Raw genomic sequence first — 17,249 nt, forward strand, 5'->3', positions numbered from 1 at the left:
AACCCACAAATGTGACAGAGGAAAACATTCTACAGAATTGTCAAGCCATGCCTCATCACAGAGCAGCAACCAGAGGCAAAGAGAGACCCAAAGTCCTCATCTTCTCCCTCTCCTCTAGATAAGAGAGGAGTCCAGGACGGCCATTTAAAAATACAATTCAGAATGTCATCATTGAGCTTATACAGCATACCCAGAAATATGTTACACACATGAGGGATGCCAGGAAATGTTAAAACAATTCTGACCTTGACTTCTATTTACGGTATGGTTGAGAGTACAGATCTCTAATTCTAACTTCTGCTAGAGGCCCTTCCCAATCCCCGCAGCTGGTATAGCCTTCTCCTCTAAGTACCTTTCACCTTCTCTGCATGTATCTTATATGTACCTATTCATATACAATGTTACCTTCCCCATTAGAAAGTAAGTTTCATGAAGGTAGAGGCTGTTTTTATCTTTCTTTCTAGCTTTAGCACTTAGCACAATTCCTGGTACATAGTAAGCACTTAATAATTCAGAGGTCCTTAACCTGGTGTCTATGAACTTGTTTTTGTAATATTTCAATTATTCTGTTTCAATAGAATTGCTTTTCCTTGTAATTCTTTGGCATTTTATTTTGTACATTTTAAAATATTATTCTAAGGAGTAGTTCATGGCTTTCTCCAGATAGACACAGGGGTCCATAACACCAAAAAAGTAAAGACCTTTGTAATAAGCACTTGTAAAACAATTGATTGATAATCAGAGAGCATTGTAAGATAGTGTGCAAGATAACCTTTGACCCAGCAATACCACTTCTAGAGCTGTATTCCAAAGACATCATAAAAATGGGGAAAGGACCCAATGTACAAAAATATTTATAGCAGCTCTTTCTGTGGTGGCAAAGAACTGGAAATTGAGGGGATGCCCATCAATTGGGGAATGGTTGAACAAGTTGTGGCATATGAATGTAATGGAATACTATTGTGCTTTAGGAAATGATGAGCAAATGGACTTCAGAAAAACCTGGAAAGACTCATATGGACTGATGCAGAGTGAAGTGAGCAGAATCAGGAGAACGTTGTACACAGTAGCAGCCACATTGTGCAATGACTAACTTTGATAGACTTAGATCCTTGCGTTGCTGAGAAGGGCTAAGACATCTCCAAAAGCCTCATGATGGAAAAGCTATCCACATCCAGAGAAAAAACTATGAAGTTGGACGCAGACTGAAGCATACTATTTGCTCTTCCCCCCCCCTTCTGTTTTGTTTTGTTTCCTCTTTCTTGTGGTTCTTCCTATTGTTTCTAATTCTTCCTTACAACATGACTAATGTGAAAATATGTTTAATAGGAATGTATATGTAGGGCCTATATCAGAGTGCATGCTGTCTTGGGGAGGGAGGTGGGGAGGGGGGAGAAAAATTTAAAACTCAAAAGCTTATGGAAACAATTGCTGAAAACTAAAAATAAATGAATAAAAAAAGGGAAAAAAGACTGTGCAAGAAAATGGATTACATAGTGCAGACTATGAGCGCTATAAAAAAAAATCAGAAAAGTGAGATATCAGTGAGAGCTGGAGGGAGAAGACAGTCCAGGTTCAGAGAAAGACATGAGCAAAGGCATGGAGATAGGAACAGACAAGGCATGTGCAGGGCGGTCAGTGAGTAGAAAAGTCAGGCTACCACAAAGGGATCATACAAGGCTTGACAGCCCATAAATCCCTTGGTCAGCACCTCCTGCTGTGCCCCCCGGCTCTTGACCTGGCCACTGTGCAGAAACATGTGCACAGCATGGAGGAAGCCAAGATTCCCCTTCAAGATTTGTTCCTCTGCCAGTCCCAACATCTGTCCCCATTGTGGTGCCAGGCAGGGGAAGATGGGTAGCCAAACTTCCAAGGTCTGAGGGCGGGTCAGATATGATAGAAAAAAGTCAGTGCACTTTGCACTGACCTTGCTTTGTACTGCTTCAGGGAGGCTGCCTGGGTCTCAGGAAGACAGGCAGCTTCCTCCCCTCCCTCTGCTTTGATGGCCTATTTTACTGATCTTACCATTAGGGATATAACTCTCCTAGAGTTTTTAGATAGAGAGGAATGAGTTCTACTGTGAGGGCATTAGGAAGAAAGCAAAAGACTTTGTGTTTTTAGCACCAACTTCATTACTCACTGGTGGGGGTTGCAGCATTTTTCAACTCTAATAAAATGTGTGGCATGTAACGCCAGCCACGATTTCCTCTTTCAAGCCTCTGTTTCTCTTTAGCTCACCTCACACTGTCATGCTGTACAATCTGAAGGATCAAATTCTTAGCCACCAGCAAAGCTTATGACTATATCCAAAGAAGATCAAAACTGAGAAAGGCTTATCAAAATTAATACAAATACAACACAACATAGATAATGTTAATTTGTTGTTTTCTAAGTCTAAATGTTACCCACAGGGATCCATTCCTTTTTGAGTTTGGTATCATTGGACCACCAGCTGTCAGAGCTGGTTAATTCCTTCTCAAATGGTTGGCTCCCTGAGTTACTTCTGCTCATCTGCCAGGAGCAGAGGCCTCACCAAGTATAGAATCAGAAGTTTGCCATAACTGCAGCAGCTCTGCATACAAAGCCTTGCTTTTCCTCATCTGGAATTCTTATGTATGGGAAATTGAACAAGGTTTTGTCATCATAATCGAAAAAAGAAGAGGGGCATAGCAGATTTGACACTCCGAGGAAAAGCTTTTTTTTTTTGGGGGGGGACAGCTGGTTGGCATAGTAGATAGAGCACTTGCTCTGAAGTCAGGGACACCTGAGTTCAAATCCAGCCTCAGTCACTTACTAGCTATGTGACCCTGGGCAAGTCACTTAACTCTGTTTGCCTTAGCTTCCTCATCTGTAAAATGAACCAGAGAAGGAAATAACAAACCACTCTGGGATCTTTGCCAAGAAAACCCCAAGTGGGGTCACAAACAGTCAGACAGACTAAAACAACTGAACAACAACAACACTGAAAGGAGGTGGCTGTGGTGATGCAGATTTTGAATCAGAGGACTTGAGTTCAAGTCACACCTTGCCACTTATTAGTTATGTGACACTGGGTAAATAGCTTTATTTCTTGAAGTCTCAGGTTTTCTCAGCAGTAAAATGGCTATTGTAATACTGGTCTTCTCTATCTCATGTGGTTGTGAAGTTGAAATGAAGTAATATATGTAAAGAATCACAGGAAAGTCAGCTATTACTAATGGGTATCAAATGATGCAAGTTATCTCAGGGATTCTCTCCTACAGAAATAAGAAAGAAGACGAATTTCTCATAACGTTTCCATATTTATGGGGTTAAATATTTCTCGCTGCTTTTGTTTCATGATTGACCCTCAGCATATTCCCTACATCCCCTTAAAAAACAACTCCACAATGACAACAAAAGATGTGAGATCTTTGTGTGACCCTGGGCAAGTCACTTACCCTCATTGCCTACAAAACCAAAGCAAACAAAAAGCAAAAACAAAAACATAAGCCAAACAAACAAACAAACAAAAAAGAAGTGAGATCTCAAAGATCTGGCCTGGATATCAGAAATGACCAGGACTAGATCTTGTATTGTATGACTAAAATGAGGACCTCTTGTGGCCTTACTTTTTCATCTGTAAAATGGAAAGAATGTTCTGAGCCCTCAGTCCATGCGACAGGCCAATGAAAGCGGAAGCCCTGGAGGTAGTCAGTGATTTCTGCTCTGCTCCACACTCGGAGATCTAACTTGAAGGACTGAGCCTGATCCAGTTAGTAGACATTCAGTAGGAGCTGCCTTTTATGGATTGTTTACAAGGGGCTTACACAATTTATTAATAGCCTTGATGTTTACATCTCCCCATTGGCTGATCTACTGCTTCTCTTAACAACAAGGGAAAAAAAAAATCTCTTTTTTTCCTTCTAAGGAAAACCAAAGAGGGAACTAAAGGCACACGAAGCTGTTCAAAGGAAATAATGGGTCAGAACCAGCCCAGATTCTCCTCCACACAATTATGTTTGGGGGCAGAAGAATAAGGTAAAAAGACTAAGCTGTCATTTCTAGCTGAAAATGTGTGCAAGTCACTTACAACTCTTTGGGTTTCTGTTTCCTTACTTATAAACCACCTAATCCAACCTCCATGTTTTACAGATAAGAACAATGAAGTGAGAGATGTTAAGTGACATCTAAGGTCCCTTTGCTAGCTTGGGGGTACAGTCACCACCAAATGATTCTTAAAGGCCCTTCCATGTCTAATATCCAATAATTCAATGAGTCCATAGAAACCAACTAGGAATGTATAGTCTCTGAATCAGCCCAGAATAATCAGGATAAAGGAAATCCCAGAACTCCAAACTCTCTTGAGGTTCTTTCCCCAGCTATTAGGCATGAAACAATAATGCTGGGAAAGCAACCAGGTTGGGCCAATAAAGCACTCAACAACTGAGGCTCTGTAGGCCTATAGCCAAGGTCTACATTAGGCCAATAACTCTTTCCTGGATGGTTTAGACATTCTCCTGCCTGGAAGCAGGGGGCTGGACTGGAGGATCTCCAGAGTACTGTCCAACTCTAGCATCCTGTGACTTGGATCCAAGAAGTCACTCATGTGGCTCTTTTCATCAGCAAGTGGGTCCCTAGTGTTAAACTGAACTATTCACTGAAGTCTGTGGGAGGGTCCCTGAAGACCACCCTCTTTAAGTTGATCTGGGAAAAGGGGGCCAAACTTAGACAAACATTGTAAACACCAGTATTAGTTTCCCAGCACAGATAATTCTCTGCATCTTAAGTTTTCTTCTTGAAAATGGACATGAGCAGGCTCCAACTTGGTCGGTTAACCAAATGAGTTTATCTCAGAATCATCTATGAGCTTTAGTTAAAAAAATAGATGATGTTTTATTTTTTAAAAATCAACAAAAATGAGATTATAAAACTTGAATCAACAATTATAATCATGCTTCAGCCCCTTTTCTGGAATAACCATTAAAAGAAGACATCCTTCCCACCTTCTCCACTTCCAGGATATTGTCCTGGACTCAGTACTTACCGTCCACCGGGTTGAGGTAGTCATGGAGGTGGGGGGCACCTGTAGCTCCTCCCCCTTGCATCAAAAGGTCTCCATAAGGGCCTGGGTGGCTCGCCATGAGCGTCATCTGATGGTAATAATCTGAAGGGTTTGCCCCTGGAGGGGGAAGAGCAAAGAGGCCTCTCTCTTTAAGGTGCTCATGGGCCACTGGGGGAAGGGAGAAACAAGAGAAGAGAGAAAATTAATCAAAATCAGACACCAATCTTATATTTTCCTAATGTCCATAAAGACAAGTCATTTCTATTCCGTTCCCTTCTTCTCATCCGCTGTCTCCCCTTGAACTCCTCCAGCACCTTCCTCCCCCTCTCAAGCATCCAATTTTGTGCTCTGCTGACGTTCCATATGGGGTGTGTTTCTGTCGATAAAGGAGACCAGGCCTGGGCCTCCACATTCCTCCATTTCCTCAAATTCATAAACAGTGTCTCATTTGCTCCCTGTTCTCCCCACCCTCAGCAAACCAGGGCTCCTGTAGAAACTGGGAGCTAGAGGGCTGTCAGCATCAACATCCCAGCTGATTTGGTTTTCACAGAAAAAAAGAAAAGGAAAAAGAAGGCGCCTGTGGAAGCCAGACGATTGTAGCCTGGTCAACGATAGCTATGTCTGAAAATTCAAGTAGAGACCTAATGCTGAGCGCTCGTTAAGTTCCTTGGCTAGATAAAACCCATTGCCTGCCAAAACTCATTATGGCTTCTTTCTTCACAGCTGAAGTTTTTCAATCCTGCTTTCCCTAGATCCTACAGTCCACGGCTGACCAGGGATTAGGAGGAAAAGGGCAAAGCCCCATTTATCAAGGCAGAATGATGGAATTTATGTTTAAAAAATATGGAGTCAACATGCAAGGACCCAACCTACAATTCTAACCTTTTCTTCTACTACTCCCCTAACCCACCCATCACTGCAGCCAAGCTTGTCTCCTTACTATGCCGGTACACATCTAGATTTATTATCTTCCTCCTCCTCTTCATTATTAATAACATCATCATCAAAAAGCATTACTAAATACTCGCTATGTGCCAAGCACTGCGCTAAACAACAGAGATACAGGGGCAGCTAGGTGGTGCAGTGGACAGAGCACCGGCCCTGAAGTCAGGAGGACTTGAGTTCAAATCCGGCCTCAGACCAAACACTTGACATGTACTAGCTGTGTGACCCTGGGCAAGTCACTTAACCCCAATTGCCTCACTAAAAAAAAAAGAGAGAGAGAGAGAGAGAGATACAAAGAAGGGGAAAAAACCCTCCATCATCCTTGCCCTCAAGGAGCTTACATTCTAATGGAGGAGGACAGCGTGCAAACGACTAAGTGAGCCAGAGTCAATGGAAGGCTGTCTCACAGGGAAAGTACCAGCAGTGAAGGGTCACTAGGAAAGGCCTTCTGCAGAAGGTAGCATTTGTGTCTTGAAGGAATTTGGGGAACCAGGAAGTGAAAGTAAAAAGGGAGAGAATTCCAGGGGTGGGAGCCAGACAGTGGGAGTGCCTGGAGTCTCATGACTGTCTAAGGAATAGCACGGGAGCCAGTGCCAGGGGGTTGAAAGATGTAACAGGATTTAACATAGTATTGGAAGGTAAATGCAAAGACTTTGGGGGGGGGGATTAATAGCTGGGTGGGGGGACGAGGAAAGGTATGGAGAGATGTGGATGACGTTCTATCAAAGGAGACTGAGGAGGAGGAACCAGGCAGGTAGGAGGAGAACCAGGAGAGAGCAGTGTTATGAAATCCCAGGGAATAGAAAACATATAGGAGAAGGGGCTGGTCAACAGTGTCAAATGCTGTAGAAGTCAAGAAGAATAAATACTGAGAGGAAAAACCTTCAGGTTTAACAGCAAAGAGATCATTGGTGAGAATAGTTTAGCTAAATGATGAGACTGGTCAACATGTCGGAAAAGGTTGAAAAGAGAGTGAAAGCAAGGAAGGTTGAGGTAACACTTATAGATAGTTTCTTCTAGGAATCAGGCAGAGAAATAAAGGAAAAGTGACTTGAGGGGATGGCAGACTATTGAAATAGACAGCAATATACCCTAGAAAATACACTAGACTTTGGAGTCAGAGGACTTTGGATGGAATCCCAATGAATGAATCAAGCAAGCAGTAAGAATTTATTAAATGCCTACTATGTGCTAATCCTAACTCTTGCTACACCTATGTGACCTTGGGCAAATCAATTAATATCTCAAGATTTCAGTTTCGATAGTCATAAAAGAAAGGGGTTGAACTAGAGACTCTCTAAGGCTCTTTCAAGCTATAAATCTCATTTATTTAAAATACCCTTACTTCACAGCCTGAAGTCAGTCTAGGTCTCATCTATGTCTAAACTGACCATGGATTGTGAACTAGGGAGTAAATTGTTCATTGTCATTTAAAAAGAAAAAAAAGTGCTTCAGCTACTAATGTTCTGCTCCAGAAAGAAATTAGTATGATTCTATGTTTGCAGTGACCACCACACATCCCCTACAATTTAGCCCACTACTCACCCTCAGCTGGGCTGAGGCCTCTCGCTGCTGAAATCATAGATAGGGTAGGACTGCTGTGCATGGAGCGGAGGTAGTGTTCCATGTGAGGGTTCATGTAGGGGTGAGGGGGGTTGAAGGGTGACTCTCCAGGACCTGCAGGGTGTGGTGAAAGCCGGATGAGGGAGATGTCAGAAATAACAGGGCTGCCGCTCAGAGTAGGAGGCCTGTAGGAAGACAAAAGGAAATGTGTAAGAAAGTATTGTCTCGATGTATTGGGTAGGAAGGGTGCTGAGGAAGAGAGGTAGGTGTCTTCCCCCCCCCCCCACTGTGAGAGGACCTAAAGCAGAACCGTCCAATGTCACAAAACTTGTAATCGAAAGGCCAATTATCTTCACTATGAAGGGATCATGGGATCACAGATGTAGAGCTGGAAGGAACTTTCAAGGTCATTGAGGACTTACATAAACTGATACGAAATTAAATGAGCAGAACCAGGAGAACACTGTACACAGTAACAGCAATAATGTGCTATGATCAACTGTAAATGACTTAGCTATTTTCAGCATAGGGCACTCAGGTGGCAAAGTGGCCTCATACACTTCCTAGTTGTGTGAACCTGGGCAAGTCACTTAATCTTGACTCGATTTACTCATCTGTAAAATGAGGTGGAGAAGGAAATGGGAAACCATTCTGGTACCTTTGCCAAGAAAACCCCAAATGAGGCAACAAAACAACTCAACTACAACAAAAATTCTCAGCCACACAATGATCCAAGACAATTCCAAAGAACTTATGATGAAAAATGCTATCTACCTCCGGAGAAAGAACTGAAGAGGCTAAATGCAGATTGAAGAATATTTTTTTTTAAAACTTTCTTTATTATTCTTGTGGTTTTTTGATCTACATTTCCTTTTGCAACATGAATAATATGGAAATGTTTCATGACTACACGTGTATGATCTAAATCAAATTATTCATCTTCTCAAGGACAGAGGAAAAGAGGAAGAAAGGGAGAGAGAGAATCTGGAACATAAATTTTAAAAAGAATGTTAAAAATTTTTAATAAAAATTAAATGTAATATTAAAAAAAATCACAGATACCAACCACCTCATTTTACTAATGAGATAACTGAGTTCCAGAGACATTAAATAACTCATGTAGGGTCACAAAATTAGTAGGTAGCTGAGACAAAATCCCAATCTTCGCCTTCCTTACTTAAAATCCAGCACTCTGTCTACTACATCATGCTGCTTCTCAGTACAGTCCATGTTTCTGGCTGGTTCTGAAAATGAGAGGTGAGCAAACGTGTTAGCCACTGTACTTCTTCACAAAAGATTTTGTTGAAGGGCCCCAGTAAGTAATCATGATACTCTCCTCCAATGTTGTCCACTGTTACAGACCAGGCCCAGTGATTTGTTTTGCCAGTAGATAGGATAAGCCTCCACATTTGCTTGCCAGTTCCTCTTATAGGTTTATCTTTGAGACAACCAAGCAGGATGGGACATTCCAGTCTCTGCCCATTAAAATTTTGGAGTCCCAGCCATGGCATCCTTTGTATCAAAAGCTAATAAACTCTCTTAGTGCTTTGAAGTATTATTTTTTCATTAATAGCTAGATATTAGGAGCAGAAGATGGAGAAGCTTCAAGTTTAAAGTGCTAGGAGCCCTTGTCCACTGAAGATAAATTAAAAAAGGAAATGAAACATCTCTAAAACTATAATGTAAAGACAATGGGAAAACATTTATTTGATATTCAAAAATTCAACTTACATACACATCTCCAGGAATATACTTCTTTTATGAAGAAGGTAACTCTAGTAGTCTAGATAGCTTAATTAGTAATGATGATAATGATTATAATAATAAAACAGCTAGGATTTATGTCATGCTTTAAGATTACAAAATACTTCACAAATATTTTATCCTCATTATACCCCTTAGAAAGGTGCTGGTCTACCTTATTTTACAAATGAGGAAACTGAGGCAAGGAGAGGTTTGATGGCTTGCCCAGGATCACACCGTCAAGTATCTGCAGTCAAATTTGACTCAGGTCTTCCTGACTAGGCACTACTTAGCTGCCTCTAACTCATGGCATATTACACACACACACACACACACACACACACACACACACACACACACACACACACACACACACACAGCATTAGTGAAAAAAGTAATGACTTCAAGTCATGAGAGACCTGGGTTCGAATATCTGGCTCTGATATTACTAGTTGTGCACTCTGGTCAAGTCACTTCAATTCTTTTAAGTCTCAAGGATGATAATACGTGGGTATCTGCTTTTCAGGGTATTATGAGGAAAATGCTTTGCAAACCTCAAGGTAATTTATGTAAGTGTAAGTTATCACTTTTACTTTGTAAGCCTTATGTGTCACAGGCATTCATAAAAAGTTTTCTCCCTAAATTATGGCATTATATATAGGCTGCATATTTTAAGCATGAAATATACTATGGTAGGAGGGAAGGAGGCAGGGCTGAGAGACTAGAGATGGGGGTAAGCAATGATAACAATAACTGGTCTAAGTCATAACATTAAGCAGTTATCATCTAAATTCAATACTTAACAAACTAGGCTTGTCATTCACTGAACACCAATACCCCAGGGAAAGATATGTAGATGTGAAGTCCCTTGAATCACATAAAATTCCTATCCATGAATGCTATAATATACGGATGGTCTCAGTGACTGGACTACACTGATGAGTTCTTTCATAGTATAAAGACGTTGGCCTTGAAAGTAGGTGTGGGGGCAGCTAGGTGGCGCAGTGGCTAGAGCATCAGCCCTGAAGTCAGGAGGACCTCGGTTCAAATCTGGCCTCAGACCAAACACTTGATACTTATTAGCTGTGTGACTCTGGGCAAGTCACTTAACCCCAATTGCCTAAAAAGAAAGAAAGAAAGAAAGTAGGTGTGATGAGAGGTAACAGGAAGGAGTGATACACCCAAAATCTTGCTTACAGTCTATCAAGCTGCCTGATATTTAACCAATAGACATTCATTCCTTTGGATTCCTCCCCCATACCTCTCCTCATTGTCCCCTGTAAGTGGAGCCAATATATTCTTTGCTTCCTATGCCACTTCCAAACCCTGTTCTGCCACTGTAACTAAACAACTCTTTTCTCACCCTCTCCTGATTCATATCTCTGTCGTTTGCAGACTTCCTCATCATTCTCCCAGTTCTTTCCTTGATCTTTTTGCACTGCACTTAACATCTTACTTGACAGTCTTTACGCTATGATTATCCCCAGAGATGTCAATATCCATATAGACAATGCTTCTAATATCATATCATCCTATCGTACTAATTCTTCAACTTCTATGACCTCTACCTCCATTCAGCTCACTGACCAGGAAAGTCTCATCCTAGATCTTTTCCCTTGAAACTTTTCTTCCTCCAACATCCCAAATTCTAAATTCCCTTCTCCCCAGAGCTTTAGTCCATATTTCTAACTAAGTGATGAATGCTTCCAACTAGAGGGAAACTTAGATAGCAAACTCATAAAATGCAGTACATCCAAAACTGAACTCATCCTCTTTCCCGCTAAACCCACCCCTTCTATTTATATTTCTCTCTGTTAATTGTACCACTATCCTCCCCATCTCTCAGGCTTATAACCTTGGAATTCTATTTGACTGGGTACCTGAAGAAGAAAGGGAGAGTCATGAAAGGGGAAATGCAAATTGCTAAAGATAAAACTTAATATAAATTTTTGCTGAAGGTGGCACCTTTTTCTATAATTTGCTGCAGAGGATGATATTATCACTAATCAGAAGGACATTTATTTTGAGAAGACTCAAAAGGGGCATAATGGCTACCTTTAACATCCAAAAGGCTTTCATGTAGACAGGACAGTTGATTTATTCTGTGCGGCTTCCAAAGGCAGAACCGCAAACAATGGACTGAAGTTAGATCTCAATGGATTGAGATGGTTTACAGCCCAATATAAAGAGGGATAAAGGTGAGGCTAGGAATTAGACCTATGGTTTCATTGGAACAGGGAATTCCTGAGTAAGAAAACTCCCTCTGCTAATATAGACTGTCATCTTATCTCTAATTTCCAGTCTTAGGGAGTTGCCTAATACATGCTACAAGTAGCCCACAGCATTCCTGAGTATGGCCCAAACTAGATGAAAATGTAGTTTCTGATTTTAATGTGTTTACATATTATTAAAAAAAGAAATGTATAAACATGTGGAGTTTTCTAAGTCAATATGTGGCCTGCAGGGATCCTGCAATGTCTCCTCACTCCCCTCCCCCTTTTCTATTTGAGTTTGACATCACTGACCTAGAGCATTAAGAGGTTAGGAGACTTGCTCAGGGCCACACAATCAGTGTCAAGAGGCAGTGTCAAGACTGAACCTAGGTCTTCCTGGCTAAAAGGCTTCTGTACACCATGCTCCCTCTCTTAATATAACAAATTAGAACTGTCAAAAATGAGACTGTGTTGCTTTATGAGATAATAAATTCCCCATCACTAGAAGTATTCAAGTAAGGTTAGGTGTTACAAAGGAGATACCTGAAGGGGACGGGAGTTTGGAGTAGATAAACTTTCAGACTCCATGGTTCAATGAGTTCTTTCTCCAGGAATGGTGGTGGGCGGGGGGGGAGGTTTACACTGATCAATTCCCAATCTCTTGGTTTCCCTTGTGACCGTGGCTCTGTGTTTGTGAGACACTTGGCTGGGTTCTGGGGTGCAATCTGCGGCTATGGAACAGAGCAGAACTAAGTGGCCCACACAAGAATCAAACCCATGAATCTTGGCCTCCTTAGCCCAGGGCTGTAACCAATAGCACTCAACAACCACAGGAGAGCTTTCGCATGACAAGCTGATGATTACATGGTGATTTAAAGCCACCTAACCTCAGTCTGTGTTACTGTAAAGCCCTGGAATTTCATAGATGACTCAGGCCCTTCCCAGATGACCCATTTTTAAATGGGGTGGCCTGGAATGGAGTGAGTTCATGGCACCACCCTGGCTGTAGTTAGGATCCCAGGGATGGGGCCTGCCACTGACAACAGAACCAGAGACCAGACTTCCTGAAGCTGTTTGCCTCTGGGCTTCTGACAAGGCTGTATGAAAAGCCATCAATTCATGAGGCCTAAGAGGAAGGCAGGGAGGACAGAAACAGGGAGGGAGTCAGGGTCTAGATTATAGATTAGTTGGGGATTTTGTTTCTGCATCAACACAACTCCATGTGGAAAAAATGAAGCTGGCCCTTTTCTCTTCCTCTTGCCTCCTCTCCAATGCTGTCATTAAGAAAACAGTTAGCTAATTTTTCTTTTAATGAAGACTTTGTAGAAATGCTTTTCTTTCATGAAGCTCCTTAGTCTCAATCCTGCTTGGCCTAAGGAGTCCGTTGTCAGATCTGGCCCTGTGCCTAGAATCATAAAATTACAGCATCTCAGAACTGAGGTCATCTAGTCCAACCCCCTACTCAAAACACAAATGTGTTGTAGTCCATAAAGGGTAGGACTTGGAAATTAGAAAAATTTGATTCTGAATCCCATTTCAGCCATTTACCTGCTTTAGGACCCTGTACAAGTCACTTAAACACTCTAAGACTCAGTTTCCTTTTCTGTAAAATAGGGATAATGATAGTACCTATCTTATACGGTTGTTATAAGTATAAAATGACATGAAGTAGCTTTCAAAGCTCTTTGCATCCCTTAAAGAGCTCCATAAAGGCAAGCTATTTTTATAGCATCCTCAATAAGTGATTGGGGCAGCCAGGTGGCACAGTGGATAGAGTGCTGGGCCTAGAGTCAGGAAAATCCATTCCTTTCTCCATCTCATTTTATAGATGGGAAAACAGAGGCAAACAGGATTGACTTACCCAGGTTCACACAGCTACTAAGAGTCTGAGGCCAGATTTGAACTCACAAAGATGAGTCTTCCTGACTTCAGGCCTGGCACTCTATCCACTTTGCCACCTAGTTGCCCTTACTATGGGCTAGCACTGTGCTAAACACTGGGAATACAAATATTATCAGAAAGAAAGTCAATCCTTGCCCTCAAGATGCATATATCCTAAGAGAAAATGGTAACACAAGCTGAAAAGGGCTTGGAGGAGATGAGAACTGTGGGGCATGGTAGAGAAAGCCCAGAGTCAGGAGCAGAACCTGGAAAGAAATGGTAATAACTTGCTTTGAAATCAGCCCCTAGGCGCAGCAAAGTGGATACAGCACTGGCCCTGGAGTCCAGAGGACTGACACTTACTAGCTGTGTGACCCTTGGAAAGTTAATTAACCCCAATTGCCTCCAAAAAGAAGGAAGGAAAAGGAGACAGAGGGAGGAGAGCAAAGGAGAGGAGAGAGAGAGAGAGAGAGAGAGAGAAGGAGGGAAGGAAGGAAGGAGGGAGGGAAGGAAGGAAGGAAGAAAGGAAGAAAGGAAGGAAGGAAGGAAGGAAGGAAGGAAGGAAGGAAGGAAGGAAGGAAGGAAGGAAGGAAGGAAGGAAGGAAGGAAGGAAGGAAGGAAGGAAGGAAGGAAGGAAGGGAGGGAGGGAGGGAGGGAGGGAGGGAGGGAGGAGGAGGGAGGAAGGAAGGAAGGAAGGAAGGAAGGAAGGGAGGAGGGAGGGAAGGAAGGAGGAGGAGGAGGGAAGGAAGGAAGGAAGTAAGAAGGAAGGAAGGAAGGAAGGAAGGAAGGAAGGAAGGAAGGAAGAAATCAGCCTGTAGCTTTAGACAGACCACTTGCAAGTGTCCAAAGTGAAGAGGCACAGAAAAGACAGCCAGTCAACCTGAAGAGACAGAAAATTGGAAAGATACAGAGTTAATAGTTTCAACATCCTTATTAAATACATCTTTCCCTTTAACCAGAATTATTAACAATAGATAAAAGGGAATGATACTCAAGTCTATCTCAAATAGGAATTTATTCAATACTGACTCTGTATGTCCAGCACTATGTTAGAGGGACACACAATCATATAAAACATATGAAACCTCTGCCTTCATAGGGGTATAATTTAGTTTTGGAGACAAGAAAAATACATTCGCATATGTTTCTGAAAGTTCCAAGTAACAAATAAGAACTACATGGACACAAGAAATAATTTGATCTGCAGTCCAGAGAAACAGCTGTATGTAGGTCACAGAATCATAGAGTTAGAAGGGACCTCAAAGGTCATCCAGTCCAACCCATCCCTGAGCAGGAAGCTGTAGGTTGGAGCATCTCCAACAAAGTGGCCATGAAACCTCCACTTGAACATCTCCAATGACAGAAAGCTCCCTGATTACCAAAGCAGTCCATTCCTTTGTGGGATGGTTCTGTTAGGTAAGTTTATTTAGATTTGGGGCCCCAAATCTGCTTCCCTTACCATCCACCTACTGGTACTGACTGTCCTCTGAGGCCAAGCACAATAGGTCTAACACACACCATACAAATATTAGCCATTGTTATTGCCCAAGACTACAACTTACTCTGCAGGTTAATTATGGACAATGAAATGTTATTTGAAAGAATGGAAGAAGTACCCTGACAAAGAAACAAATAAGAAAGGAAACATGAAAGAGCAAAGGGGAATTCTAACCTGTTTCAGGAGGTTGGAAGTTAAGAAAAGATGACACAAGTCAAGGAAGAGAATGAAGAGGGTCAGGGCACTGAACAATTATAGATGAGTAACGGGTATGAGGGGCCACTTACTCCCTGTGTAACCTTGGGTAAGTCACTATTTCTCCAGGCCTCAGTTTCTTTACCCGTAGAATGAGAGGAGTTGGGTTCCCTCTTTACCACCGAGGTTCCTTTAAGCTCTCAATCTATGTTTCTATGAAATGTTAAAATTAAAACATGTGGTCAGACTATACCTGTCATGGATGATGTGGGAGGAAAGGTATTACTATTGACTGGTGTTTCAAAGATGGTTTCTTGGAGGTAACTGGACTTGAGGTGGTCCTTTAAAGATGGGCAGGATATTGGCAGGGAGAGAAAAGGGGAAGAACATGCATTAATATAAAGAATCAGGAATGATTATAGCTCTGTGTGTGTGTGTGTGTGTGTGTGTGTGTGTGTTTTGGGAGGGGAAGGTAGAAATGACAACCAAGAGATGAGTCTAGCTGGAGTTCAAGTACATGTAGCTTTCGGTCTCCTCTTCTCCCTTTCTGATGAAGATGCCATCATCAAGTGAAATGACCAAAATGGTGAAACGGAATGGTATAGTGGGGAGCAGGCAAAGAAATAAAAAGGTCTACTTAACTCCCAATTTTGGCAACTGGTTGTAAAATAAACAAGCATTGGCTACAGAGTATTACTAGGTTTAAGAAGAAGCTGCTTTATACCATGAGGAGTGCTTTAGAGATGGAATTAAGTGGTTATACTTGGGGTTTGGGGTTCATTTGACTAAAATTCCACAGTGATTTAGTGGCAGTTCTGGAATGAGAACCCAAGTCTAGAGCATCCCAGCCCAGTGTTTCTCCTACTAAGCCACAGGATTGTTTTCTCTCCTGAACTCCTGAAGTACTTATTGACTATATTACTCACTGGTACGTATTTACTATTTTGTATTTTTGGTTTTTTTCTTCTTTTTTTCAATGGGGATATGTCTGTGTCATCTTCTAAACTAGACTATAAGCTCCTCAAAGGTGGGGAATCTACACTGTATCCTACACTGCACCTATCAGGGTTCTTTTGTTAACTGAACTCTTGATCTACGGGATCTAAGAAGGTCAAGTAGCTATGATGGGATGCTTGAGCAGAGAGCAGGAGTATTCAGGAAACATGTGTTCAGGGCTCCAATTAGAATTGATACTAAGCCATACTGGATCTTAAATTGTATTATAAAGCAGCAATCATCAAAACTACTTGGTACTAAGAAATAGAGTGGTAGATCAGTGGAATAGGATAGGTACACAAGACACAGTAGTCAATGACTATAGTAATCTACTGTTTGATAAATCCAAAGACCCCAGCTTCTGGGATAAGAACTCACTATTTGACAAAAACTGCTTGGGAGACTGGAAAAGAATATAGCAGAAATTTACACCATATACCAAAATAAAGTCAAAATTGGTACACGATTTAGATACAAACGCTGATACTACAAGCAAACTGGGAGAGCAAGGAACAGTTTACCTGTCAGATTTATTGTGAACAGAAGGATTTTTGACCAAACAAGTCATAGAGAATATTATGAAATGCAAAATTGATAATTTTGATTACATTAAATTGAAAAAAAATTTGCACAAACAAAGCCAATGCAACCAAGATTAGAAGGGAAGCAGAAAACTGGGAAAGAATTCTTACAACCAATGTCTCTGATAAGGGCCTCGTTTCTAAAATATATAGAGAACTAAGTCAAATTTCTAAAAATAAAGTCATTCCCCACTTGATAAATGGTCGAAATATACGAACAGGCAGTTTTCAGATGAAGAAAATAAAGCTATCTATAGTCACAGGAAAAAATGTTCTAAATCACTATTGATTAGAGAAATACAAATCAAAACAACTCTAAGGTACCACATCACACCTAGCAGATTGGCTAACATGACAAAACAGGAAAATGATAAATTTTGGAGAAGATGTGGGAAAATTGGAATATTAATGCATTGTTGGTGGAGTTGTGAACTGATCCAACCATTCTGGACAGCAATTTGGAACTATGGCCAAAGGGCTATAAAAATGTACATATCCTTTGACTGAGCAATAGCACTTAGAAGTGGGCTGTATCCCAAAGAGATCATAAAAATGGGAAAAGAACCCATGTGTACAAAAATTTTTATAGTAGCTCTTTCTGTGATGGCAAA

At 41.4% G+C, this 17,249-nt stretch overlaps 1 protein-coding gene across 2 annotated transcripts in view; it reads right to left on the minus strand.

The window, feature by feature from the left end:
• GLI2 (GLI family zinc finger 2) overlaps positions 1-17,249 on the minus strand; it is a 401,830-nt gene that overhangs the window by 70,068 nt on the left and 314,513 nt on the right. For both annotated transcript variants that reach the window (XM_020963138.2, XM_020963136.2), the window contains exons 4-5: positions 7,514-7,716; positions 5,006-5,191 (exon numbers count right to left, since the gene is read on the minus strand). In XM_020963138.2, the coding sequence (XP_020818797.1) occupies positions 5,006-5,191; positions 7,514-7,716 (389 nt within the window). The remainder of the gene's footprint in view (positions 1-5,005; positions 5,192-7,513; positions 7,717-17,249) is intronic.

Source organism: Phascolarctos cinereus, unplaced genomic scaffold (assembly GCF_003287225.1).
Source record: "Phascolarctos cinereus isolate Bilbo 61053 unplaced genomic scaffold, phaCin_HiC Scaffold_726;HRSCAF=1367, whole genome shotgun sequence".
NCBI classification, from domain to species: domain Eukaryota; kingdom Metazoa; phylum Chordata; class Mammalia; order Diprotodontia; family Phascolarctidae; genus Phascolarctos; species Phascolarctos cinereus.